Here is a 27,654-nt window from a genome sequence, read left to right on the forward strand (position 1 = left end):
TTTGGAAGAGCGTAATCAATCAGGCTATGCGTTAATTGTGTGTTGACCGACTCTCTGTGTTGCATTGCATTACTTTCCCAAATTTTACTAAGTTTGTTTTATTAAGTTTTATTCTCTCTCTTAGTCTCTGTGTTGTCTCTCTAGTACTTCCTGCAGTAACGAAAGCTCCACATCTCTCATTGGCATGCTAATTTCTCCACCGCCCCCCCCCCTCTCTCTCTGCCCCCCTCTCTCTATTTAAGGCCTCGACACAGAGGCGTTGTTTCTCTGTGTGTCTCTCTCTCTCTGTGGCTCTGTGTTGTCTCTCTCTGCTTATGTGTCTGTCTATATGTCTCCGTGTCTGTGTTTTATCTCTCTCTCAAATTTAGCAATCTTTGGAAGAACGTAATCAACCAGGTAGGGTGTTGACTGTTATGTTATCCGACTATCTGTGTTGAATTGCATTCTTATCCTAAATTTACTCGTTTTTTATCCTTATTCATTCGTACCTGATGATGATTGCTTGTGTTGCAATCGAAACGTCATATTCTATTATTAAATGTATTTTCTTTCTACGTGACTTTCCCAAAAGAACCAATAAGTTATTCCTGCAGTCACAAAAGCTCCAAATCAAGTTTATCAACTTAATATTTGTTCATTATTTGACAAATAATCTCTCCAGTTCATGTGTAAATGGGTGATATTCTTCAGATGTAATTTTAATCATGTTGGTAGGTGGGTAATCGGGTGAGAGGGTGGGAGGATGATCGTGTGCGTGGGTGAGTGAGTGAGCGGGTGGGCAGGTGATCAAGTGGGAGGGAGATCAGCCAGGAGTTGGCGCTTGAATAAATATGAGGTGGAATGGTGAGTGGGTGGACAGGTGAATACAGTAGGTGGGCGGGTGGGAGAGTGTGAGGATAGGATAATTAACAAGTGAATGGATGAGCATGTATCGGTGTGGGCAGGCGGGTAGGCGGGTAGGAGGTAAAGAGGTTGGGTGAATGGGTGGTTTGGATGAGTGTGTGGGAGATCTGGAGTGCAGGTGGGAGGGAGGGGCTCCAGATGGCTGGGGGGTTGTAGGTCAGAGAGTGGCAGGTGTCGGGTCAGAGAGTGTTGAGTGCAGGTGAGAGAGTGGTGTCCATTATTACCAAGCGTAGTCATTGTTATTATCATCATCATCATCCATCAGTCAGGATCCATTCATTATCATAGCTCACGGTGACGAGGAACAAGTAAACCGACTGAGAGTGCAGCTATAAATACCACGAGACGCGCCATGGAATGTGGCCCAAGGCTACAGACAGCACTTACCTGTGAAGATGTAGAGATACTTGTGAAGGCGTAAGCAGTAGATTTATAATATAAAAAAAACAACAGTAACTATCTCAAACATGCCTGTTAACACAAGTCAGTCAGCCTCAGCTCTGAGAGAGACACAATCACAGCCTGGATGACAATCTTGAAAATAGATTTTCTGATTAAAATTTTTATTCATCCAGAATACATTGACCCTTGACCCAGAATACAATATGATTCCAATTCACAGGTAACCTAGAACAAAATCAAGTCTATATTTCCGCGATCTAACCCAAGAAACCTTTAATATGGAGAATATTGGTCGCGAAAGCCTCCGTGTTAAAGTCGATTTGTTTAACCAGGTGAGAACTCAAGAGACCTGGATGAGTCTCGTTTGCAAGAGTGCTGATAGTGATGCTGCTTCTGCTACCGATGATTCTGTTACTGTTACTAATTATTATATTATGGTTGATGCTGCTGGTCCTACTCCTGTTGATGATAATGATGATGGTAACGGTGATGGTGCTGCTGCTACTGTTGATTATGTTACTGCTGATAATTATTTAGTATTATTGATGCTGCTGGTCCCATTCCTGAAACTGATGATGATGCTAACGATGGAGCTACCACTGCTGATGCTGTTGCTCCTGTTACTAATTCTGCTGCTGATGGTACTTCTGCTGATGATGATGATCGAGTTGAGTTGAAGTTCAGTTCAACGAGGTGAGAACTCAGGAGATCAGGATGCGTCTCATTAACAAGAGTGACCTGGATCACAAAATTGAAAAATAGCAAAAGAAGTCAAACCCATGCCAGCAATGGAGCAAATAGAAATCTCACACACAGCCCAGAACACAATGCGATTAACGTTCACACAATTACACAACTGGCACAATACAATCAATGCGTCTCAAATAATCTACGCGTTGCTAAACAGCCTGAGATTTGAGGTTGGGTTCAAACCGGATTGGTGTATCACGTTTGGAGATGTTAACTCCCTCGCTTTGTATGCAGGAGGTTGTGGGTTGATTCCGACCCTGAAAGCTGCTGTATATTTGGAGTTTGCGTTGTCATTATCCCTGTAATACCACACAGTGTCTGTGTGTTATTAATGCGTGTTGAGACAATATTAGTCGTGTTGTAGTGTAAGGTAGATCTTCACTGTAGATATATATCAGGCGCTTAATTACTTTAACCCACTTCAGAGTCAAAACACAGTTCCTATTTTGTCAGCAGAGGGAGGCGTTATCCCATGAATCGAAGGTTGTGGCTGCATGTCCAAGTCTAAGTCTGAGAACAGATAATTAAAATAGAAATCAAATCAAACTTTTATTACGAATAATATTGGTGGTGAAAGACCTCCTCCTACTAATACTAGAAGTGACTTCTCTCTATCTATGCCCTGCCCGCAGTGGAACTCCGTACTCTCGGCGTTGAGCACCATGTGGCGTGCGGTGCAATATGACGAGCGATGGGGTCAGAGAGAACCTTGGCTCCCCCCGCCCTCCCCCAACAATGCGGTAACCACTGCACCACCGCTCCACCCCACACTACACACAGGCCCCTCTATACACTAAAGACAAATATCTCACATGTAGCCTTTACAGACTGTTGGGGCAAGTACTGTAAGTAGCGAGTTGCAACTATGAAGGCTGGCACTGGCACACGAGCGGGTGGGTGGCCAGAACCACGCCCAGACACACGCAATGAACGTACAGACACAGACACAAAGACACAGACACGAAGACACAGACACAATAACAAAGACACGTACATATATAGGCATACACACACCAACCCACTCCCACAAATGTAATGAGCGACTTCCGGGACACGCCATGTAGAGGGTACTTCTTCTTTAATTTCTTACACTGGGCACAACACAGGCCAACCTTATTCTTCTCAACGTCGACTCAGCCTCAAATGAGTTCCTGGTGCAGTGTGTAAACGTCACCACTGGGGAGACAAAGGCGGCCAGGCGTAGTGTTGGCGATCGTCCCCTTCGAGTGCCGTGCCGGCCTTTATAGGTGTTCGCTTACCAGCACTTGCCCCAACAGTCTGTTAAGGCTTCATGGCTTCATGGTGGATCTGTGTCTTTGTGTGCATGAGTCTGTGCGTTGTGCCCGTTTCTCTGCGCTGCTCACGCTCTGTGCTCTAAGGACGCACGACTCAGATCCAGAATCCTCACTGAGTCACCATCACCCCACACACTCAGTGCGGGGTAGAGCGGTTGACTAAACGAGTGGTGAATGGAGTGCAACAGCTCCATTGAGTCAGCGCGGTAAAACGACAGCAATCCCGCCTCACAGTGCAGGTGACACCCGACTCTCCGGGGAGGATCCCTCACCGCAACTGAGCTCTTTACACCACCATGCCAAACTGAGCAGCTGTTGTTATCTTTATATAACATCCAGGATGAGTCGTTCTGTCCCAGGCTGCATTCTTTACCACTCCCTTTGCGTGCGATTGTCCTATACGCGACTCCAACCACACAGCCCCCCGCCGCACCCCCCACGTCCACCTCCCAGTAGTGTTGACCCGACGACAAGCTCTCGGAGCTCAGGGCTTGTGGCCAGTGATCAAAGCGGTGTGGGTGATCAGGGCGACCCTGGGAGACAGCGGTCCGCGTAACCGTCCTGAGATCCGAGGAAATCTGGAGTTTGTTGTGGGCCGAGTTTTGGTCCAGACTCGATGAGCGTCCATCTGCAGTAACGATAATCACAGTCGCCGTGTAACAACAGCACAGCTATAACAACAGCACTCGTGAACTACCACGCACATACATTACAATAGAGCAATTCATAATGAGCATCATTATACAACATAATGTATAGCTATCGGTGTGATGATATGTAATGACACTTTGTCAGGCCTCCCTACACCGTGTGCAGCGTGGATATCAACACTGCCGCAGCTTCTCTGTGTGTGTACAACAAACACAACGATCTCCTGTGTAGCCTTTAACAGACTGTAGGAACAAGTGCTTTTGGTGAGCACATGTGGAGGCCGGCACGGCACACGAGGGGGTGGGGTTGGCCAACACCACTCCCCGCCGCCTTTGTCTCCCCTGTGGTGACGTTTACACACCGAACCAGCGACTCAGTTTCTGTTTAATATTAGGTATAGCCCTGTGAGCCATGCGGCTCTTGACTCGGGCGTCACGGCAACAGACAAAAAACATGAACAAAGAACATCTTAAAGTGACGACACGCAACAGAAACATCCAGGAAAACCCGGCTGAGTCGACCCAGCGGAGGCCCATGACCGGTTGAAATAATCCACCGCTGGTGTCGGCCGTAAGCGGGAATCGAACTCAGGTCGCCAGGTTCGTAGCGCAGCGCACTAACCACTGTAATACTGTAGCAGTACTGTAGTGATGTGCACTCGTGTGTGTGTGTGCTATTCATAAACATTGATTAATGGTCGCGGAGAGTGGTAGCACAGTACTTAGCGCAGTGACCCCAATTTGAATCTTGCTCACGGCCAACATTAGTGACGATTATCGGAATCGGTCCTGGGTCTCCCCTAGGTCGACTGAGACTCAAATGAGTACCTGGTGCGGTGTGTAAACATTGCCACTTGGGAGACAAAGGTGGTCGGGCGTGGTGCTGGTCACCCACCCCTCATGTGCCGTGCTGGCCTTCATAGGTGCGAGCTAAGAGCACTTGCCCCAACAGTCCGTTAAAGCTATACGAGGGATCTCTGTCTATATAAACGTATCGGTATATATTAATACGTGTTCTTTTGTAATTAACTTGTGTGTTGGCTGTGTAGTGATTTACACAGGCAAATCAGGTTACGCCTTGGTCTGGCTGTCTAATACAACTTAAAGTTGCCTTGAGAGCTTCAGGCTGTAACACTGAACCATAATAATCCGCAAGGTGTCTGTATCTCGCTGCCTCAAGCACTAATCATTCTTAATCCTAAGAATATCAGCAAAGCGTGTGTGTGTCAAAGACTCACACGCAAATTAGAAACAGCATGCTCACTCAATCGTACACACGTGGAGTGTTAATAGACCTCTTGTTATAGTGATTTACACTCATCTGTGTGTGTGCTACAGTATATGTTAATGTGTCGGTATATTGATAAACGATCTATAGTAATTTACCTTTGTTCCTATGCAGTGATTTACACGGTCAACCAGGGTGAAGCCCTTGGCTGTTTGTCTGATAAACCTCTGAATATTAACAAAGAATCCTAAAGGTGCCTTTCATTCTGAGAGCTTTAGGCATTAACACTGAACCCTAAGAATCCTAACTGTGTCTGAGTCTGGAAATCGCAGTCTCAAGGACTAATAATGAATCCTAAAAATCTCAACCATAATGTCTCTGTGAAAAACAACAACAACCGCAAATCGCCACTAAGTGGCGGTGATGTCACCACGACGCTTGTGCCAGGCTATGTGCACGTTGAGGCCACGTGAAGTGTCGAACGTCCGCTGGCAGGAGGTCACGGGACAGATCCAGGTGCCACGGGTCGACTGACTGAGATGACTGGCTGATGCATCTGTGCAGCACCGCCCTTTCCTGAATCCTTATTGGGGCTCCGCAAGCCTCTCCTCAGCGTGCCTGGCAAGGCGATGTTGAATAATCCTTGCCGAACCTGTCCCGGCACACTGAGGAGTGAGAAGCCCTTGTAGTTGTTACAGTCTGTGCGGTCCCCCTTCTTAAAGAGGGGGACCACCAGGGCATCCTTCCAATCCTGTGGAACCCGTCCAGTGGTCTGGACTGTTGTTATGATGTCATGTAGACAGTCTGTGCACAAATGCCATCCTCCTTCAGCATTTTGCTTGGGAGATCATCTCTGCCCGGTACCTTTCCTGGTCTCAGACTCTGGATCGCCGTCAGTACTTCCCCAATAGATGGCACCTCAGCCGGCCACTCACAAGGGGTCATCTCCACTTTGTCCTACGATGTTTTCCAGGCTGAGGGATTTTCCCTCTCCGAGGACCTCACAGAAATTCTCAGCAAATCTGCAAACCTGTTCCTGGGCTCAGAGATTGGATCACCGTTCTTTCCCCTAATGATCGTAATAGGTGTGATGCTTCAGGTAACTTTTTTGATGGAGTTAAAGAGCGATTTGGGATCGCAGGCCATTGAGACAGACTCCATCTCATCAGCAACCCGCGACCACTACCCATCCTTGTAGCACCTCACGGCTCTCTGAACCTCCGAGCGAAGGCTGTGGTAAGCCTCCTCATTCTCTGACGTGGGATGCTGTAAACGATGAGAGTGGGCTTTTCGCTTTTTCTCAGCCATCCTGAACACCTCCTCTGTCAGCCAGGGTCTCTGGGGCGGTCTGAACGTGTACCCAAAACAGCCATTGCAGCTGCATGAGCCACAGTCCTTAACATCACCCATTTCCCCTCGACATCTGGAAGATTGGGGGGCGATGCCAACCACAGCCACAAGCGATGATGACATTCTCGCTTGCAACTTTCATCAGCTAGCTGAGACCATGCCACTTTGGGTTTGAATGGGGTCCTGTGTGTTTTTATAATTGAACCATACAAATCCTACAGGCAGCCTTTGTGTCTGCAGTGGCGATCTTTACAAGACGTACTAGGTACTCATTTAAGCTGAGTGGACCTAGGAGAGCTCCAAAATTGGTTCTGAATACACTCACCACTGATGTTAGCCATGGCCGTGAATAGTCTGTTGGTGACCATGTTTGTATATCAGTGCACAAACCATCCCACCTTCACTGGACATCCGTACTCACTCTCGCTCATCCATAAACCCATACACCTCCGGTTAGCATGGTTGGTGTGAAAGAAGTTCAATATAGATCTATACACTATTACAAAGATACGATACCTCCGTATATCCTCAACTGACTTTTATGTAAAGTTCTGTTAGTAAGTGTCAATGAAGGCCCGCATGGCACACGAGGGGGTGAGTGGCCAGCACCACGTCAGGCCGCCTTTGTCTCCACCAGTGGTGATGTTTACACACCGCACCAGGTACTCATTTGAGGCTGAGTCGACCTACGGTAGGTCCAGGACCGGTTCAGATAACCCATCACTGGTGTTGGCCTTGAGCGGAATTCACACTCGGGACGCCAGGTTCGTAGCACAGTGCACTAACCACGACACTACCGCTCTACAACATACATGTACAAGCGCAATTATGTGCACAATAACAGATGCACACGTAGCAAGAGTCCGTGGAACTCACACATGAATGCCAGCAGGTTGACCACAGCTCCCTGCAGGGTGATGATCGAGGCGATATCTTTTTCACTGGGAGATGAGGGTAGAGATCCCTTCTGAGCGTATCTCCTGTGAGACCAGAACCAGCAGTGACTCACACAACCCGTGTGTTACACAGCATCATCTCATGAAAAATAAGAATAAGTTTTGCCCTTTCTGGCAATAAACTAGGTGCTCTGATGTTCAAACACCAAATAGAAACCTTTTGTAAGGAATACAATCTGCATTAACCACACCTACTTGTGGTTTAAATGCAAACGAACATTGTCAGATAAATATATATGATGCAATGCCTTTGAAACTGATTGGTCTAGAACAGAGACGGCCTTCTTTATGGCCGAGTCTCACCAGTGTCAGACCAGAGAACGCCAAAAGGCGACCAGTGAGCATGTTTGTTTGCAGGTTCATCACAAGTACGTGTCGAATTGCCGCTTGAATATCTTAACAACTGTTTTATTGCCAGAAAGGGTAAAACCTATTCTTATTTTTCATACTATCATACTGGCAAAAAGGTCCCATCATTTAGTATCATTTCACACAGCATCATACCACACATTATCATCATCATGCACAACATCATCACACAGCATCAACATATACCATCACTCACAGGATCATACCACACATCATCATCATCACGCAACCAATGTCCCACACAAGGCGTCACCCCGTATGTTAATCTGTGTGACTTCATGAGTCCATACCGGTTTGTCTCTTTCAGGTGAACCTGCAGGAGTCAGACACAGGGGGCGCGAGTCAGTTCACCTCCAGCCACGTTAATCACACGGTGATTTGTAGACGCGAGGAGGCTGCGCTCAGCCATTCGCTTATCCCAGTGTTGTTGGTTGTGAACTCGATGGTTTTCATCAGCAAGGTGTGGCCTCCCAAACAGTTGCCACTCAGTTCCCGATGTCATGGGAAGAGGCGTCTGTAGCACTCGATATCGATTAGCAGTGATTGTGAACCAACATTCTAAATAAGTACGCACTGTGAGGGTGAATTACAGCCAGCGCGTCGCGTTAGCAGAGTCTATAGTTTAACAGGGTGAACATCTAATATACAAATCCACGTTGGTGAAATTGATTATACATTTAATTTCAGAATGCATGTGCTATGGGTTGTGTTGACGATACAAGTTGCGTTATCTTGTGCTTTGTGTTACATTGCATGTGTCTCGTTTATAAATGTAATGAACACGCGAACTGGGCACTCGCCCTGGCTCTGTGAGTGTTCTACCTGCAGGAACGTGAGCGAGTCCCTCTCCTCTTGTAGAGCGCGCAGGCGCGTGGCTGCTGCCATGAGGTCACTGATCTCGCGCTGGTAATGAGCGATGTTCTCCTCGATCTGGGACAGCAGCTCACGCCCCTTCAAGTCCACGCAGTCCAGAGCTGCCCTCTCGTCCTCATCCAGCATCGCCCTCATGCGGGTGAACTCGCCTGAGATGCGAGCCTTGGTCTGGACCATGGAATTCTGCAAGGGGCGTGGGATGCATTCTATAAACTCATATACCATTATGTAAAGAACAAAGTCACATTGTTTTCTGGAAACTTCAAACCTAGTTTTCGCTGCCTTGACATTGTCGCTGGATTGCCATTGAGCAGATCAATAACTTTAAGTATCTCGGTGTTATCTTGTCCTCCACATTGATCATATGGCCAGTAATAATATAGTCCAAGCCGCCATACTCCCTATTTTTGACTCCTGTGAAATCATCGACTGCCTCGCCTCTTGTTCCATTATACCACCTGGCCGCCCACTCACCTCTAATTTGTTCCCCCTGGATACCTTCATCCTAAACGTCTTTTTGAACAAAACTACCAAATATGTGTAAAAACAGTACAGGGGATTAGCTGTCACAGGAAGTAATGACCAGGGAGTTAGCATGGGAAAAGACTAGGGGCAACAGGGGGTAATGACAGGTTAAGGGACAGACAGGGAAGGATTTTGGGGTCTAGGAGAAGGATCGAGAATAGGGGATGTGGCCAAGTGAGAGAAGGGAGCAGGTGCGGATCAGGGGTATAGAGCCATCCAGAAGGTTCTGGAGAAGGGTCATGGCCGAAGGTCAAGGGATAGGCCACGCTAGGGATAAAATGGGTCGAGAGGAGAGGCTTGAAGCTGCTGATGGAGTCGGCGTCTTCGCCTGTCATGTGAAGGTGTCGTCACTAAATATCATCACAAGAGTAGTGTCTCCTGGAGTTGTTACAACTGGTGTCAGAAGTAGGGTGGTATCATCGTGTCACATTATAACCAGAGATAAAAGCCACCTGAAACGAGGGAGAGGACGCGGAAAAGACCCCCCTTCAGTCAGCCAAAGGAGGCAGGGTCTCGGTCAGCAACCCCGCAGGTGAAGAAGAAGCTGTGGCGGGAATGTGGAGGGAGGGGGCCGTACGATAGCAGCCAAAAATCACGGAGGGGTGGAGCGAGGTGGTGGGATGGCTGGACCAACTATTGGCGGCAGTCGCACAGCTCATCTTGCAGTTGGGCGTGGCTGCGGCGAGAGGGGGAGTTGCGGGATCTGCACGATCGACGGCCGCCATTCAGCTGCAGCCCCCTCGGCACAAGAGAGAGCAGCGGACCGTCCACAACGGATGACTCCCGTCAACGAGTTTATGGCAGCAGGAGGTGACTGGGCCACTTTCACCCGTAAGTTTGAGGCAGCTTATCAAGAAATAGCTTGGACAGAGGGGGAAGCACTGAGGGCTTTGCTGACCGCCCTTGATGACGATGCCCTCGCGGCGTTCTGAGCCATGCCTAAAGGACGAACGGCCACTCTTCAACAGGCAAATGGGGAGATACTCCATCCAAAAGACGGAGGAAGTTCCTGCAGCGGAGGCGGGAAGAGGCTGAGATGCCCCTCGCTTACCATAGCGCGTTGATGGCACTCGGGCAGGCGGCATACCTGCGATTGGACAAGACAGCGCTGGACTCACTAGCCATGAAGAAGATGCTGATGTTGGCGCAGGAGATGGGAGTCATATTGCTCATCATGGAGAAGGAGGCGCAGACCTATCTGTGGGTGGCCAGGTGCCTGCAGGCACATGAAAGCATGCACCAGTCCCCTGGAGTGGTGGCATGGGCAGATGAGCCCGTGTTTGGCAAAGCCTCAACAGTCCGGTCAGCGGAGAACGAAAACTAATTTCTTTAGAACTGTTTTTTGTGTTTAGTGCGTTGTCCGTCCCCCCCCCCCCCACACATCCAATGAGCACGGTTGGCCACGTACGGTGCAAAAGAATTTCAACACACGTACATAAACAGTGAATGATGTCTCGTTATTGTCCATGTCCTCTCATCCACGTGTCCCTCTTTCAGTCTCAGTGTCATTTCGAGGATGCGCCTCTCCCCACTGCTTTGCACACTTTCCAGCTTTTGTTCCGTCTGCTACGCCAAATGTTCACGTTGCTCGCACGCACATATCAGACGCGGCAATGGTACACTTGAATAAATGCGCTACTACTTTTGGGACATTTGATATGTGATTTTTTATATAAACAGAAGGAGGATCCGGAGCAGGGGAAGAAGGTGGCGGTGGCGGTGCAAGGCTGAGCTCAGCGGCAAGGGGAGACATCGCGATGGCCTCGAGGTTGGGGGCCGAGGGAGGAGGCGACCCCTCCAAAGTGGGGTCCCGCCATCATCTGCTTCCAGTGCAAACAGCCAGGACACATCGCGTGGAGATGCCGGTGCGACGCCCGACCAACGACGACATTGCCGGCATCCACCTTCCCACTAATGACTGCTCCACAGCCACAGCCATAGCAGGCAAGTCGCGACACACCAGACACCCGGGCCGAAACACCACCTCAAGCATCTTGGGCATCCGGTGTTCCAAGTTTCATTTTCACTCACATCCATTAGTTGTCAGGAGGGTGTCCCAAGTCGGGCATTGAATGGAAAAGGTTGGCTTTCTGGGTGGTGGCAGCTGCTGCAGACACATCAGCAGTGGCCAGCTCCATTGAGGGGGTAAAGGTGCGCGTTTTGATCGACACTGGTGCCTCGGCCACCATTATCTCGGAAATTATGTATGACATGTTGCCGTCACATGCTCATTATGTGATTCTGGTAGTGAATGCGTGTGTGGCACCTAACGGTGGGAGCATGAGAATCATGGGGCAGCTCGAGGCATGTGTAAGGATTTGGGAAATTGCAATGTCGGGGCCTGTTTTGATTTTTAAGACACTGGCTGTGCCTTGCCTGTTGAGCACCGACTTTTTGAGAAAATTGCCCCTTAATATTTTGATGGACCAGAAATGCATTATAATGCTGTCAGGGCAGCGATTGTTTCACTTACTCCATTCGCAGTGAGTCAGATACAAACATAAAAGTCCAGGCCTTGGTTAGGGAATCGGTATAGATTCTGCCAGGCATGCAAATCTTGGTCCCATTGCGTTACCGCAAATGATTAGATTTAGCCGACCTCGATGTGGGAGTTTTCCTTACACTGTCCAACACTGTCGATCCGTGTGATTCCGCTGTTGGGCACGCAGACGATCCTGCAGGTGAGCCAGGTGCCAATTCTGTACGTGTTAAATGTAGGTGTGGGGACGGCTGTGGTCCAGGCTCACGCGACGGCTGTGTGTTGCAAGGCGGTTGACTCGGTGGCGATGGATATTGTGGATGCGGTGGTAGAAAGGGCCGAGTCGAATGGGAAATGGGCTGAAACACTATGGAACGAGAATCCGGATTTGCTTGAGGCACAACGGGGCAAATTGCGGTCGTTGCTCCTGCAATTTTCGGACGTTTTTAGTAAGGGTAAGTTTGACATTGGCCGTATATCGCTGCTGCGGCACCATATTGATACGGGTGACGCAGCTCCTATTCGCCAGAACTCATACCGTATGAGTCCTGTAGAAAAGGAGCATGTACAACTGGCGGTGGATTAAATGTTGTCGGCTGATAATTTCACCATCAACCAGCACCTTGGGGAGCCCCTATAATGCTGGTGAAAAAATCGGATTGGAGTCTAAGGTTCTGCGTCCATTTTCGGAAACTTAACAAGGTCTTGATGGCAGAGGCATATCGGCTTCTGCGTGTGGACGATTCTCTGGATGTGTTGTCAGGCGCTCATTTTTTTTCGATATTGGATTTATTGTCAGGGTATTGCCAATTACCCCTGAACGAAACATCTAAACTAAAAACTGCATTTCGAACGCCTCACGGACTGTATCAGTTCAATTGTTTTCCCATGGGATTGCATTCGGTGCCTGCCACATTTCAGAGGCTTATGGAGTTGGTTCTAGCAGGATTTCAATAGGACTCATGCCTCATTTATTTGGATGACGTTATTGTGCTTGGTCGCACGATCGAGGAGCATTTGCAATTGTTGCAAGTGGTGTTATCCAGGGTACATTCAACTAATTTTTTATTGAAACCCGCTAAATATAATTTATTACAAACCTCGGTACGATATTTGGACGACAATGTGAGCGCTTCCGGGATAGCTATGGACCCCGACAAAACAGCGTGCGAACCAGATTGACCGACCCCCAAGTATGTGGGTGAAGTGTGCAGTTTTGTCGGGTTTGCGTCTTATTACTGACGGTTTGTTCCATGGTTCGCGACCATTGCAAAACCCTTGCATGCTTTGACTGCTAAAGAACAGAAGGTCAAATGGGGGGAGGAGGAGGAAGCATTTGTTACGCTACGCGATCGCCTCTCCAACGCGCCTCCGTTGGCTTATCCTGATTTCTCCCTGCCCTTTATTTTAGACATGGAGGCCAGTGACCGAGGTATAGGGGCTGTCCTGTCTGAGGTGAAAGGTGGGGTTGAAAGGGCCATTGCATATGGTAGTAGCGTCCTGTCGCCGGCTGAGCAGTGGTGTTGTGTTACCCACCGGGAACTTCTGACAATGGTCTGCTTCATTCAGCAGTATAAGCCTTACTTATATGGCAGGGACTTCGGGGTCTGCATGGACCATGCGGCTCTGCAGTACTTCCTGCGAGTAGACCAGCCTTCTGGCCAGCTCTCACACTGGCTAGAAATGCTGCAGGAATAATCCTTCCAGGTAGTCTATCGGAAAGGTGTAAGACCCAGTAACGCGGATGCATTGTCTCGGTTGCCTCATGAAGAACGGTGTGCATGTGCGTCGGGCGCTGGGCGGTGTAAACCACCCGCAGCTGGGTTGCCAATAGTCGTAGCTTGACTGAGTGATGCAGAACCAGCCAGGGTGGTTATACATAGAGACAGCACTTGGGCTCATGCATGCAGAATGAGGGCAGCTGCAGGTGGATTACGGTTATTATTGGCTTTGCGGCGGTGCGTGGAAACAAACCACTATGCTCCTGCCTCTGCGGGAGTCTTGCGGGTTGTTCTCCATGAAGGACTGTTAATGCGATAAGATGAGGTTTGACACCATCATTGCCTAGTGGTCCCCACTTCCCTGCGGGGGGTAAGCTGACGCGAGCCGTGCATGAAACTAAGCTGCTGCACCTCGTCGCAGGTGGCACGGAGTGCGAGCGCCGAAAGCACCATTGCAAATGTATCAGCTCCTGTTGCAGTCCATCACAGTGTCCCGAATCGATTAATTGGTTGCGGTAGACATCCTGGGACCCTTTCAATGTTCACAAAAGGGGAACAGGTTTCTCCTGGTGGGGGTGTAGTATTTTACTCGGTGGCCAATGGCTTGGCCATTTCCTGACCAAACAGCTGCATCCATTGCGGATGCATTTCTACACGGCCACGTGTTAGACAAGGGTGCCTCAAAGCAGCTTCTCACTGACCAGGGTCGAATTTTCTTGCCTAAACTGTTGCGCGAAGTGTGTGACGCATTTGGTACGAGAAAATGTAGAACATCGCCATACCATCCTCAAACAGATGTAATGGTAGAATGCTTGAACAGGACCATAACATCTATGCTCTGTCAAGCGGTTAATGAGGCCGAGACGGACTGGGACTTGCATGTCCTGGGGGTCCTGGCGTAATACAGAATGGCCCCACATGCATCTACGAGATTCTCCCCCTTTCTCTAATGTATGGACGGGAAAATGAAACCCCCATGGAGGCTCAACTTGGTACGACCTCAGGAAAAAAGCAGTTGTCCATACTCGTGCCACTACAGGTTACGCTCGGGCGAGTATCGGAAGCGCGTGCAGCAGCAAGAGAAAATACTGCCACGGCGCAAAGCCTCTAATGAAAGGAACACAGAGTGGCGTGAACACGTGCTCCATGGGCGGTCGGGGACAGGGCATGGTTACATTACCCGCAGGCGCCGCTGCGTACATCCCCCAAGTTACACCGGCCATGGTGTGGACTTGTAGAGATTATAGAGGTGAAATGGCGGCAGTGCGTGCGAATACAAGCAGGGCGTCACTGTTGGTTCATCCACCCATCACACCTCAAGCCATACGTACATCCCCCGCCCAGACACCTCATCCGCATGTCCTGTACGGCCGGGGTCTGGTGTGTCCGACGTGTCTGAGCAGTCGGCCAAAATAATTGTGCTTCGGGGAAAATGCGTTGTGCTGGCCACAGACTGCGAACCCTTGATGCCCAAAGGGCCACAAGAATCCCCCACGGGCGATAAACCGGTGTCCAGAAGCCGGTCAAAGTGCTTAAGTCTGCGGTAGCAGTTCTGCATCCTTAAAATTTACTTGAAACTCTAACATAACTATATTCATTCAGTGCGAGTAAACTCTGGACCGGTTTTGGCATGCAGTGTCTCATCAGCAGAGTCAGGCTCGCTTGAATTAACGCAGGACCCTCTATGATATGAATCTTCGTCAGACGACAACAAGTTATTTGATGCATAAACCAGTCCAGCGTTTCTGCTATGGAATCAATGCTGCTAAGATGATGCACTACCAGAAGACTGTGGAGCCGATGGGGTGTTTACGAATTAATGTATTAGGTTGAGATAGATGTGTAAGGAAATAAAAATGTCTGTTTATTTTATTTTTTAGTTATATTCTCCGCAACGAGTCTAATTATTATGTTTGTGTTTGGCATTATATAATTTGGCATCTAACTAGGACCCGTATCATTACGAAACGGTCCTTGCCTGTAAACTAAGAGCAGTACATCAACATTACCTCAAGCAAGCCTGACTCTGATACCGAGACACTGGGTGTGGAAATCAGTCCATAGTTTGCTTTTACCGAATACTTTCAAACGATGCACTCCCACGTCGTGGGGCTGATGGCATGTGTACATTTTTTGTCATGATTTTTATACAGAGGCAGATATGTGATGGAGACGTTTAATCTGCTTATCTGTTTTTGTTACTAATATTCTCTACGTTTTTTTATTATGAATATCAGCAGCTGACCTGATGCCCTGCATTACAATGGATACTTCTGCATGCGAAAATACAAACAGGTTCATAGCATTATCCTTGAAGACATATCAAAAGTAGACAATTACTAATTATACTGACTGATAAAATGTACGGCACTAAGAGTTAATCACTAATACATCACGATTCGTGCAAAATCAATTTTAAATGTTTAAATAGCCAGACTCTATGTTATGTTAGTTGAGAGTTGGGTGCATGCCATGAGAGCAAAAGTGTTTTCCAGCATTCCCTACTCTCTTGAAGTCACGTCTCTTGTGTTTATTCTAGCATTTGACAGCCGATTTCCTGTAATATCATCTTAATCTTCTCTCGTTAAATTTCTGGTTTCTAATTCAATGCAGTCGTTGCTCCAGTCTGCTATATTTTATCTCAACCATTGCCAGTCATTGGAGTTAACCTGCTAAATGCTGTGCAGTCTCACGAGACTTGAACTTTTATTATATAAATGTGACATTTTTTCTCATTTATATGTCAAGCACCCATAGCCTTTATATGCAACATCCTGCACAGTTCTTACACACTGACTCAAGACTAACAAAGTTCACTTGAATCTACGGAGTTGTCCTCACAGGGAGAGAGTCATAGACTCCAAGCAGGGTGGAGGTCACAGGGTTACAAAGCCCACGTGTGGTACCTGCACGACCTTGCGAGTGGCCTCCATCCGTCCCACGGACGCCTCCGCCTTCCTCCTCTGCTCCTCCACCGCTCGCGTTTCTTCTCCGACGCCACTCTGTAAGAGACGAAGTCACCAGAGGAGACTCCACTCCCTGAGCTGCTCCCTCTCAGCCCCACTCCACACGGAGCCCTCCACAGTGATCGTTCTATAACTGCCCACCAGAAATGAGTCCAAGGAAGTCGGCTTGAAAGAAAAAAGAGCGTGGAGAGAGAATCATCCCATCCTGATGGTGTTGATTTAATGAGATGTTGTTGATTCTAGATTTGAAGCTTTCGTGACTGCAATGATTCATACTCTTAGGTTTTTTTGGTAAAGTCACGTAGGTAAAAAGAAATAATTAAAATAATAGAAATAATAATAGAAATAAAATTAAATAAGAATAATTATATTTCTATTATTTTTATTATTTATTTTTACCTACGTGACTTTACCAAAAAAACCTAAGAGTATGTTGTTGTTGCACTTTTTAAGCTCAGGTTTTCTCATTCGCTCCTGAGTGGCTCCCACAAAACCCACGCGAGCCTCACCTTCCGTGTCTGATGCTCATCCTCCAGTGTGATTAACTTATGACCCGTGTGGTCTCCTGTGATGATGCAGTCCCTGCATACGAGGCTGAGGTCTTGCTTGCAGAAGAACTTGAGCTCCTCTTTGTGCCTCTTGCACTTGCGGACTTCAGGGTTTACATTTGGTGAAACCAAGACGTGGTCATTAAACTTTTTATTCTCCAGGTGAGGCGCGAGGTGCTCCGTGCAGAAGGATGTGTCGCACTTGAGGCAGGTCTTCACTGCAGGCGTCTTGCCTTCTGGGCAGTTTTCACAAAAAACAACACCAGCAGGAGCAGCAGAAACAGCAGCCATGGTCTCAGTCACTCGCAGCTGCTCTATGAGGTTGGCGAGCGTCACGTTCCTGGTCAGCTGGGGTCGTCGAGGGAAGGTCTTGCGGCACTGCGGGCAGCAGTAGAAGTCTGCCTCCTTCCAGGCGTCCTCCAGGCACTGGAGGCAGAACGAGTGGCCGCAGCTGAGCGTGGAGGGGCAGTCAAACGTATCAAGGCAGATGGTGCAGGTCAACTCACGGTCCACGTTTTCAGCAGGAGCTGCGCTCGCCATGACCCGAGGATGCACCCAAAGTTAGTCGCTGCCTATCACTCGGAAAAATATATTTTAAAAAAATGCTTTTACGTTCATAATCTCTTGAGATGTTGAATATAATTGACGAGATGTATTTTCTGTTCAGGCGACGCTGTGTGCGCAGCCCACACAGCGGAGACGAGCAGGGAAATGAACTGACTTCACCTGCAGTTAAGTTATAAATATCCCGAGACACGCCCTTGAATGTTCCACAACGCAGCGCTCACCTATTCAGACGTCACGTTACAGTCACGCACTGTGTTAGGTTTCTACAAACAAAAGCCAGCAGTAGCAGCAGCCCGGAACGCATTGATAAAGGTTTGTCCTACAGGCTGATTGACCGGGTAGGGTCAGGCTGTGTGCATTGCCACAGTGGAACAGCACCTTGTACAGACATTCTGATGTAAAGGCTAACAGGTTTTTATCCCCATATGTGTCTTTTTCCATTTTTTCTTGCAAGGCCTGTTTATTTAAGATTCACAGTTTTTAATCGTCTTCAACCTTTATCAACTAATTATTTTAACTACTGGCTTCATGCATCCTCTGTTCATCTGTCAAATATTGTTTTTATTAATGCAATTACTAGGAGACCGCTTTATTCTATGTGGATGGTGGTTGTGTGTATGTGTAATACGAGAGTTAATCGATGAGCGCCGATCAGTGGATAGGCTCCGCCGCTTGGGCCATCACCCAATTAGAGGGATGGGCCGAGGTTAGGGGCGGAGCTCAAAAGGCTCGGGGGAAGTAACCATCTCGAAGGTTCGTGAGGGGGCGTGGCTTTAGGCGGGGCTTGGTGACGTGGCCAGGGGATATAAGGGGAAGCAGAAGAAAGCTCGCGGTCAGTGTGTGGAGTCAGAGAGCGGGACCACGTCGCTCGACTCCGAGACGCCAGCGGCTATGTGGCGGGTGGAGGCTTCCTCCCAGCGCACCGCCTGTCAGCGGCGCGTGGGGGCTGTTGAGAGAGAGAGGCGAGTAACCACCAGCCGTGTGGAACGGAGTGCAGCCGTGCCAGAGAGAGAGGTGCTGTCCAGCTGTGGAAGAAATAATAAAGACAGACACAAGCCCAGATCGTCGTCGCAGTGGTTTATTTCATGTATGTTGGTCTTCTTTCACAACGTCCATAGCCAATAGTGCTAATAATTATTAAACTATTAGAATAGTTTTATAAGTAAATGGTGATTTTATAATAATTTAATAATTTTTAAAGTATTTTTGTTCCTAAGAATCCCATAATAATTAAATAATATTTTAGTAATAATTATGAAAAAACAATAATCATTTCATAACAGCATTTAGTAATGATAAATAATAATTTGATGATGCCATATAGTAATACTATGAATTTAAAATAATGAAATAAACCTGCTGCCATCATTATTTAATCATAACTTCATAATAATAATTTTCATTTACAAAGCGCCCCGTGCCCTGAACCAACTGGCGTGTCCGGCAAGTAATAATAATTTAATAAAAACGATTTAATAATCATTTAATTATTATTTAGATTAACAAAGCGCCCTTAAACAATCACTCTCAGGGCGCTCTGCATGGAACGGCAGAAAATAGTAAACATCACCCAAGGAAAAAAGTGAGAAGGACATTGGAACATCACTAAAGGGAGAAAGCCATTTTACACAGAGACGGCTTTAGTGGAGATGTGAAGATGAGCAGTGTCTCGGAAGTCCCCATTGACCTCCAAGGGCAACGAGTTGCAGAGTTTAGGTGCCGCGATTGCCAAGGCACCGTCACCTCCACGTGTGTAGCCTAGAGACCGTGGGACGGTGAGCAATGCACAAGCTGAGAATCTTGACGATCTTGATGCAATATTCGTGGCTGAAGGAGGTCAGGAATGTAGTGAGCAAGTCCATTTAAGGCAAGGGCGATTCAGTTGGCGCTGCCTTTTGCACGTTTGTGTCATTGCCTCTTCCTTCTGCGAGGATCTGTGTTTATGCTTTGCAGTTCTTTCTTGGTCTCATTTTCTCCTTCTGAAATCTGTGAAACGGGTTTATTGTTGGGGGAGATGTTCTCCCTTGTGGATGGTGGCTGGTGAGTAGTGTGTGTGGATGGTGAGTAGTGTGTGTGGATGGTGAGTGGTGAGTAGTGTGTGTGGATATCGGGTGGTGAGTAGTGTGTAAATGATGAGTGGTGAATATTTTTTTTTATGAAGGCTCACAGACAAGAAATGAGAATTTTTAATTACTTTACACGGGGTTACAAACCTCACGAGGCACCCCATGGAATGTGCTCAGATGTTTAAGGAATGTAAAAACAAGCCCCGCATCACACTAACCTGTCTAGATGTACCTGTAGATTCGCGCCGTTGGCTTTAACCAGTTCCAACAATGGACTTTGTAAGAACATGGTCACAATCGTAAAAAATTAACCCGTAAAAACAAAGTTTTTCACTATAAATCCTTCATATGCGTGGCATCGGTTTTTTTTATTATTCATTTCTGTTTTTTTTGAGTAAGAGATTCATTTTTATCACATTGGTATTTTAAATTAAATATAAGGAAAGTCGTATATCAGGATTATAAGGTTTTCAGTTTTTGTATGATTGTGCTAGAGTCCTCTCGTCCTCTGGCTTGAGATGGCTGCCACCTATGGGTCAGATGATTGCCTGCCACCATTAAGCAATTGGTAATTAAATATAATTTTTTTCCCTACAAAGTGTAAAATTTTGGAAATAAAATTCACGAAGATAAATTGTCACGCACAACGAGTCTGTGTGCAAAATGTCAGCTCGATTGGATCACGGGAAGTGGGTTAAAAAACGACCAAAAGATTTGCACGGTCGTAAGCGCGCAAGCAAGCAAGCAAGTGAACTTAATATAAAGGATTTAATAACACATCCTGAGATGCAGGCTTTCGATTCCAAGCAGTCGCCTGTAATTAAACGCAGTTCTCTGGTGAAACGAGTTGATGGTTTAAGCCTCATTATCAATTCCAGGCATGCACCCATACAGAGTTTGATTATTCTATTAATTTGGTCCAAAGTCCAGCTCTGAGCATTGCAGAGTCGTGGTTTGACCGCCGTGCGTCTAACATCGACAATGCAGCTGGGGTGGGTTGGTAATTGCTGCCTCCCGGTCGAGATGAGAACAGCATTTGGCGATGCATCGTTGGCGGTGGTGTGCAGGTACAACTAACACAACACATTTATAATAACCGTGTTCCGAACCTCCGATAAGCACGGTTGGCTACGTATGTTGCGAAAGAAGTTCAACATACATCCAACTATACAGCACTAATATACACTACACGATGACACATTATACACTACACTCCACCACACACGATACACACTATAGATCACACACGATACACGACTGTACACTACACACTACACTAAACTATGATACACGACACCACTATACTACATTGACGACACTGACAACATACATACGTTCCGTAAAAAAACCCCAAAAATTCGGCCTGCATCAGGTGGAGAGACGTTATCTGCCTCGCTTCGTATGCATGAGTTCATGGGCTCGAACCCGACCCTAACACCTGTATATTTGGAGTTTGCACGTTCTCCCCGTAGTCGCATGGATTTTAATCCAGGTCCTCCGGTTTTTTCCTCCACATTTAGAAACACGCGTTTAGAGTATTTGGCTGCTATACATTTCCACATGATAAGCAACTTTGTTGAGATATCATGTGTGGCCAGGTCGCGTCTGATAAAGAGCTATATAGCTCAGTGAGCCTTACTTGGTAATATAAGTATAGTATATTCAGAGTTTACTTCTACGATTGTCACTCTTTGGGTCCAGCTTAGAGGCAGTATCCTTTCTGTAGCAATACATTTCGAGTGCCAATATATTATTTCTCTTAGTCTCGCATGAATACAAAGCTGTACTGAACACGCATGTTCTTAAGATGTTCAGTTTGGTCTCGTAGCTGATTTGCTTGCTTTTTCAAATATCACTGCATCATGCTGTTCCTTTTTTACCTTTGTGATCCTCGCTCTTATTGTGTCTTTCGTGCAGTCGTCCCATGTCAGTAGACTGCCCAAGCATACAAATTATTTTAAATTCACAATCTTGCTTCTTTCTATTACCACTTCTTGCTCAATGCCCTCCCTTCCTAACATCATCGTTTCTGTCTTTTCCACGTCAATCTTCCGTCCTGAATCCTTTCCTGACTCATTTGGGGTATGAACAATTCCCTGCAGTAAAACTACGCAGCTTTCTTCCATCTCATGTACATCGTCCGCGAATATCGCGTTATTAATTCTTTCTACTTGCACAGATATTTATATATATATCCTGTTTTGTTGTCCTGAATGGCATCCATCACTTTTTCCAAACATGTGACGAAGTTGTTTGGTGGTAGTGGACCGATACAACAATTGGGGACAGAATAGGGGTTGGGGGGTAGAGATTCGTGTTTTACCATCAAGGTCGCTTCCATAGCCAGAGCGGTGTGACCGGCTGGCTGGAGTGAGGCTGCGTGCGTTGCCATAGACAATCTCGCCTGGTGAAGGCGTTCTGCTAACGCTTCCATTCGTCACGTTTCACGTACTTATGAAACAATTTTTTTAGTTAGTCGGGTCGCGATTTCTACAAAACCCACAGTGGCCAGGCAAACGGTGATGGTTTGTCCCTTGAACTGATGTCGTTGGGCTATGGTGAGGCTTTGTGGGTTTCTTCACCAAACCGTACCTTGTAAAACATTCTTATACATTTTTTTAAAAAGTATGCCGTCTCATTCATTGCCATTTATTTGTTCAGGATTTATTTGAGCATGATATATTAAAATTGTGTTTAAAAATATTAAACTTTATATTGTTAATTATTTGACAAATGATCTCGTAACTTCACGTGTAAATGAGGGGGGGATCAGGTGGGAGGGTAGGAGGGTGATCGTATTGGTGGTTGTACAGGTGTGTGTGTGTAGGTGGAGATTGGTGTTGTAGTGGTTAGTTGCGTTGTGCTACGAACCTGCGGACCCAAGATCGATTCCCACTCACGGCCACCAACACCAGTGACCATTGTCTGAACCGGTCATGGGCATCCCCTAGGTCGACTCAGCCTCAAATGAGTACCTGGTGCAGAGTATAAACATCGCCACTAGGGAGACAAAGGCGGCCGGGCTTGGTGCTGGCCACCCACCCACTCGTGTGCCATGCCAGCCGTCATAGGTGCTCGCTAACAGGACTTGCCCAACAGTCTGTTCAGGCTATATGGGGGATCTTTGTCTTCGTGCGGGTGTGTGAGTCAGCAGGTTTGCAGGCGATCAGGGGGAGGGAGATCAGCCGGGAATGGGCGCTTGAATATGCATGAGGTGGACGGGTGAGAGGGTGTGCAGGCGAGAAGGTGGGCAGGCGAGAAGGTGGGCGAGAAGGTGGGCGGTGGGTGGGCAGGTGGGAGGGTAGGAGGAACAGGTAGCAGGATGGGCAGGTGTATGGCCGAGCAGGTGAGTGTGGGCACGTGGGAGGGAGGGTCTCTGTAGATGGCTGGGTGGGTCGTGGGTTAAGGAGTGACAGGTGTCAGGTAGGAGAGTGTTGGGTGCAGGTGAGCGGGTGGTGGTCATCGTTACCAAGCATAGTCATTGTTATTATTATCGTCATCATGCTCTTCATCATCATCCATCAGTCAGGATTAATTCATCATCATAACTGATTGAGTTTGCAGCTATAAATGCCACGAGACACGCCATAGAATTTGGCCCAATGCTACAGACAGCACTTACATGTGAAGGCGCATGCTGTAGATTTACAAATCGTACCGGGTTTAATCTCGCGTAATATAACACTAGGCAGTCAGGCTCAGCTCTGAGAGAAACACATTCAAGCCTGGATGACAATCTTGAATAAAGATTTTCAGATTTTATTTTTTATTCACCCAGAATATTTGGACCCTTGACCCACAATACAATGTGATTCCAATTCACAGGTAACCCAGAACACAATCAAGTTTATTTATATTTACGCGATCTAACCCAAGAAATCTTTATTATTGATAATATTGGTCGCGAAAGCCTACGTGTTAAAGTCGATTTGTTTAACCAGGTGAGAACTCAAGATACCAAGATGAGTGGCGGTTGCAAGAATGATGCTGATGCTGCTGCTTCTGATGATTCTGTTACTACTACTAATGATAATATTGTTATTAATGCTGCTGGTCCTACTTCTGATAATATTGGTGATGCTAGCGATGATGCTGCAGCTTATGCTATTGATTATTCTGTTACTGCTGATAATGATTGTATTATTATTATTGATTATGGTCCTACTTCTGATACTGATCACGATGTTAACGATGGAGTTACCACTGATAATGCTGTTGCTCCTGCTGTTGTTATGTATTCTGCTGCTGATGATATTTCTGCTGATGCTGCTGATGATGATCGATTCGAGTTTAATTTGAGTTCAACGAGGTGAGCACTCAGGAGATTAGGATAAGTCCCATTGACAAAAGTTACCTGGGTCACAAAAATGAAAAAAAATAGCAAAACAAGTCAAACCCATGCCAGCAATGAAGAAAATAGTAATCTCAAACACAGCCCAGAGCACAATGCGATTAGCGTTCACACAGGGGCGCCGTGGTGGCTAGGAGACGTTAACTCCTTCGCCTGGTATGCATGAGGTCGTGGGTTGGATTCCAACCCTGACAGCTGCTGAATATTTGGAGTATGTTGTGTCACTCTCCCTGTAATAACACACAGTATCTGTGTGTTATTAATGCATGTTAGTCGTGTTGTAATGGAAGGTATTCACTCTCGAAATATATTAGGCGCTTAATTATTTAACCAACTTCAAAGTCAAATCAATTAAAATATTAATCAAAGCAAACCTTTATTATGAATAATAATGGTGGTGAAAAACCTCCTCCTACTACTAGGTGTGGCTTCTCTGTCTATGCCCTTTATTACTGCTAACCCTACTCCCTCCATTTGATGCTGCTAATCCTGCATAATGCACGGGCATAATATGACTTTTAAAACCCCCGCTCAACTCTTACGCATTTCACAAGTAGTGACTAATCCCATATCTGCATTTCCCATAAATATGCTAAATTCCTCTTGATATGCAAATTATTATGTCTAGGCGCTCTTCCCCCTCCAACCCAGCTTAAATATACGCTCCAAGCCTGGTGGTGTTTCATTCAGACGCTGTCTTCCCGACAGACCTGTTCTTCACCTGAGGACGGCTGCTTGCGTTGTGGCCGAAACGTCGTGAGAATTATTTTATTATGTTTTATTTTTATTATTTTATTATTTCCCTTCTACGTGACTTTTCCGAAAGAACTAAGAAGATGAATCCCTGCAGTTACGAAAGCTTTGAATCGAAATTTACACCACGAGTAGTTCCACCCTATTGATGTCATCCAATTCCCACCCTGGTTTATCGCACAACGAGTGAGTGACCGCGAGGGGACAGCGCGCGTCACCCCGTAGCGTCACGTGATGCATGTTCCCAGCACGCCCGTGGTGGAGTTCTGCCCTCTCGGCGTTGAGCGCCACGCGGCGTGCGATGCGGTGCGAGGGACGATGGCGTCAGAGAGAACCGTGGCTCCCCCCTCTCTCCCCCGCCAGTGTGTTAACCACTGCACCACCGCTCCACCCAATACTGCACACATGACTATACACTAAAGACAAAGATCCCGCGTGTAGCGTTAACAGACTATTGGGGCAAGTGCTGCTAGTGAATAGCACCTATGAAGGCCAGCCTGGCAGAGACCCGCCTTTGTATCATCGCACCAGGTACTCATTTGAAGCTGATTCGACCTAGGGGAGACCCAAGACCGATTCAGATAATATTTATCAATGGTGTTGGTAAACCGGTCCCGGGCCTCCCCTAGGTCGTCTCAGCCTCAAATAAGTACCTGGTGCAATGTGTAAACATCGCCGCTAGGGAGACAAAGGCGGCCGGGCGTGGTGTTGGCCACCCACCCCCTCGTGCGCCGTGCCGGCCTTCATAGGTGCTCGCTAACAGCACTTGCCCCTACAGTCTGTTAAGGCTATACGGGGGATCTTTTTTATCTTTGTGTATGTGTGTATGTACGTGTGTCTATCTGTGTGTTTGTATGTGTGTGAGTGTGTGTGTTTATCTGTGTGTGTCTGTGTAGCCTTAACAGACTGTTGGGGAAAGGGCTGTTAGTAGCAAGTAGCAGAGCTTGTGAAGGCTGGTACTCTCGCACACGAGGGGGTGGGTGGTCAGCACCAAAAACAAAAATACACACACAGACACACAGACACAGTAACAAAGACACAGACACAGTAACAAAGACACACACAGACAAAAGCATCCAGACCAACCCACTAACCCAAAGAAAATTATCCCCAATGTAGCCTTAGCAGACTGTAGGGGAAAGTGCTGTTTGCTAGTAGCACCTATGAAGTCCGGCACTGTGGCACATAAGGGGGTCGGTGACCAGCACCACGCTCGACCCGCCTTTGTCTCCCCAGTGGCGACGTTTGCACATCGCAGCAGGTACTAATTTGAGGCTCAGTCGACCTAGGGGAGAGCCTGGACCAATTCTGATAATATTCACTGGTGTTGGTGAACCGGTCATGGGCCTCCCCTAGGTAGACTCAGCCTGAAAAAATAGTTCCTGGTACGGTATGTAAACATCACCACTGGGGAGACAAAGGCGGCCGGGCGAGGTGTTGGCCACCCACCCCCTAGTGTGCTGTGCCGGCCTTCATAGGGGCCGTCCATAAATGACGTCACACGATTTTTGACCCCCCCCCCCTTCGTCACACGGCGTCACAAAAAGTCAGACCCCCCTCAAATATGACGTCACAAAGCTCTGCCCCCCCCCCCCAAAAAAAAGACATGCTTCAAATCGCTTTAAGGTATTTTAATTGTAGTGCGTATTTAATGTGGCGCTGCACTCTGATGTTGTAGGAGAAAACATTCATTAAAAAGTCTATTTAATTAAGTAGAACGTGTTGTCTATGTAGTGGCGGTACGCGCTGACAAGGGGGGCGCGTGTGTGAGCGCGCCGGGTGTGGCTACATCGCGTGGTATAGTGGTGACGCGCGCTGACAGTGATGGATCACGTGGCAGCGCGTGGTGCGTGCTTGTGTGCGCTGACACAAGATGGGAAAAAGGATCGTGGCTACAGCGCGTGGTGATTGGTCAACTGGGGTGGGCGCTCTCAGCGACGTCCGCATGGGCTCCGTCTCTCCGGGAGCGGAGGACTATAAAGGAGGACGCGCGGGAATACTCGGGGAGTTGTTAACCAGTGAAGATCGAAGACGGAGTTGGAGAGATAGGGCCCTGAGACCCCTAGTCCCGCTGTCCTTGTAAGGGCCGGGGCCCTGTGCGGCTCAGAGGCGAGACTGTGGGACCCGGGGTCTGACGTCCATGTGGGGCGAGGCTGTGGGACCCAGGAGTCGAGACTCATACCCCAGCCGGGGTGGGTTCCCGAGAAGCTACGGGGCAGAAGAGCCTGTGGGTGTGTAGCCGGGGGAACCGCGCAGCTTAGGCTACAGTTGGCCATACTTGTAAATAAGTTTGGTGTTAATAAAAGTGTGCTACCCGTTAAGTCGTCTCCCACCAAGTTCCTACTTTACAACTGGCGTCAGAAGTAAACCTGTCTTCAAAAAGGATGGATACTAGGAAGACTACCCGTACCCACGAGCGAGATCGGGAAGACGACTACGACGTACCGGAACTACAAGCCTCGGGAGGGGAAGACGAGGAGATGCCGACGCCGCAGCACCTCGCGGCGATACCTGACGCTCCGCTCGGGTCCGACACCGGCCTCCAGGATGCACACTCCCGCCTGGCGGAGCTGCTGCTCACCACCGCTTCTATTTTGGCAGAAATCACCGCTTCTGGAGGCGGGAGGACGACGACGAGGCTGGAAGAGGGAGCGCGGCCCGAAGGATCCCGCCAGAATGCGCTCCGCGCCTCAAATTTCGAAATTAGCGCCAATTTTGATGAGCAACCTTCGATTGGTGGGAAGCAAGGACACCACGTGGTCGGGGACCTCCACTCTACACAGCCCGCGTCATCAGCGCGCGCCAAAAGTCTCCACAATGCACCTGCCGAGGGAGCCGCAATTTTCTTCAACCACAGCGGCGCGCGGGAAAATCGTCCATCGGAGGAGGACGACCAAGTCTT

General features: G+C 47.8%; 1 protein-coding gene across 1 annotated transcript; it reads right to left on the reverse strand.

Moving 5' to 3' along the window:
- Positions 1-2,868: 2,868 nt before the first annotated feature.
- On the reverse strand, positions 2,869-17,555 carry LOC133359544 (E3 ubiquitin/ISG15 ligase TRIM25-like). Its single transcript, XM_061577983.1, has 6 exons — positions 16,977-17,555; positions 16,408-16,503; positions 8,726-8,959; positions 8,194-8,216; positions 7,455-7,558; positions 2,869-3,978 (listed from the first exon to the last, which is right to left on the reverse strand). Exons 1-6 carry the CDS (start codon positions 17,553-17,555, stop codon positions 3,416-3,418), a joined length of 1,599 nt encoding a protein of 532 aa, XP_061433967.1. The 3' UTR covers positions 2,869-3,415.
- Positions 17,556-27,654: the final 10,099 nt, after the last annotated feature.

Source organism: Lethenteron reissneri, chromosome 65, assembly GCF_015708825.2.
Source record: "Lethenteron reissneri isolate LAM-NWPU_2019-01 chromosome 65, ASM1570882v1, whole genome shotgun sequence".
NCBI classification, from domain to species: domain Eukaryota; kingdom Metazoa; phylum Chordata; class Hyperoartia; order Petromyzontiformes; family Petromyzontidae; genus Lethenteron; species Lethenteron reissneri.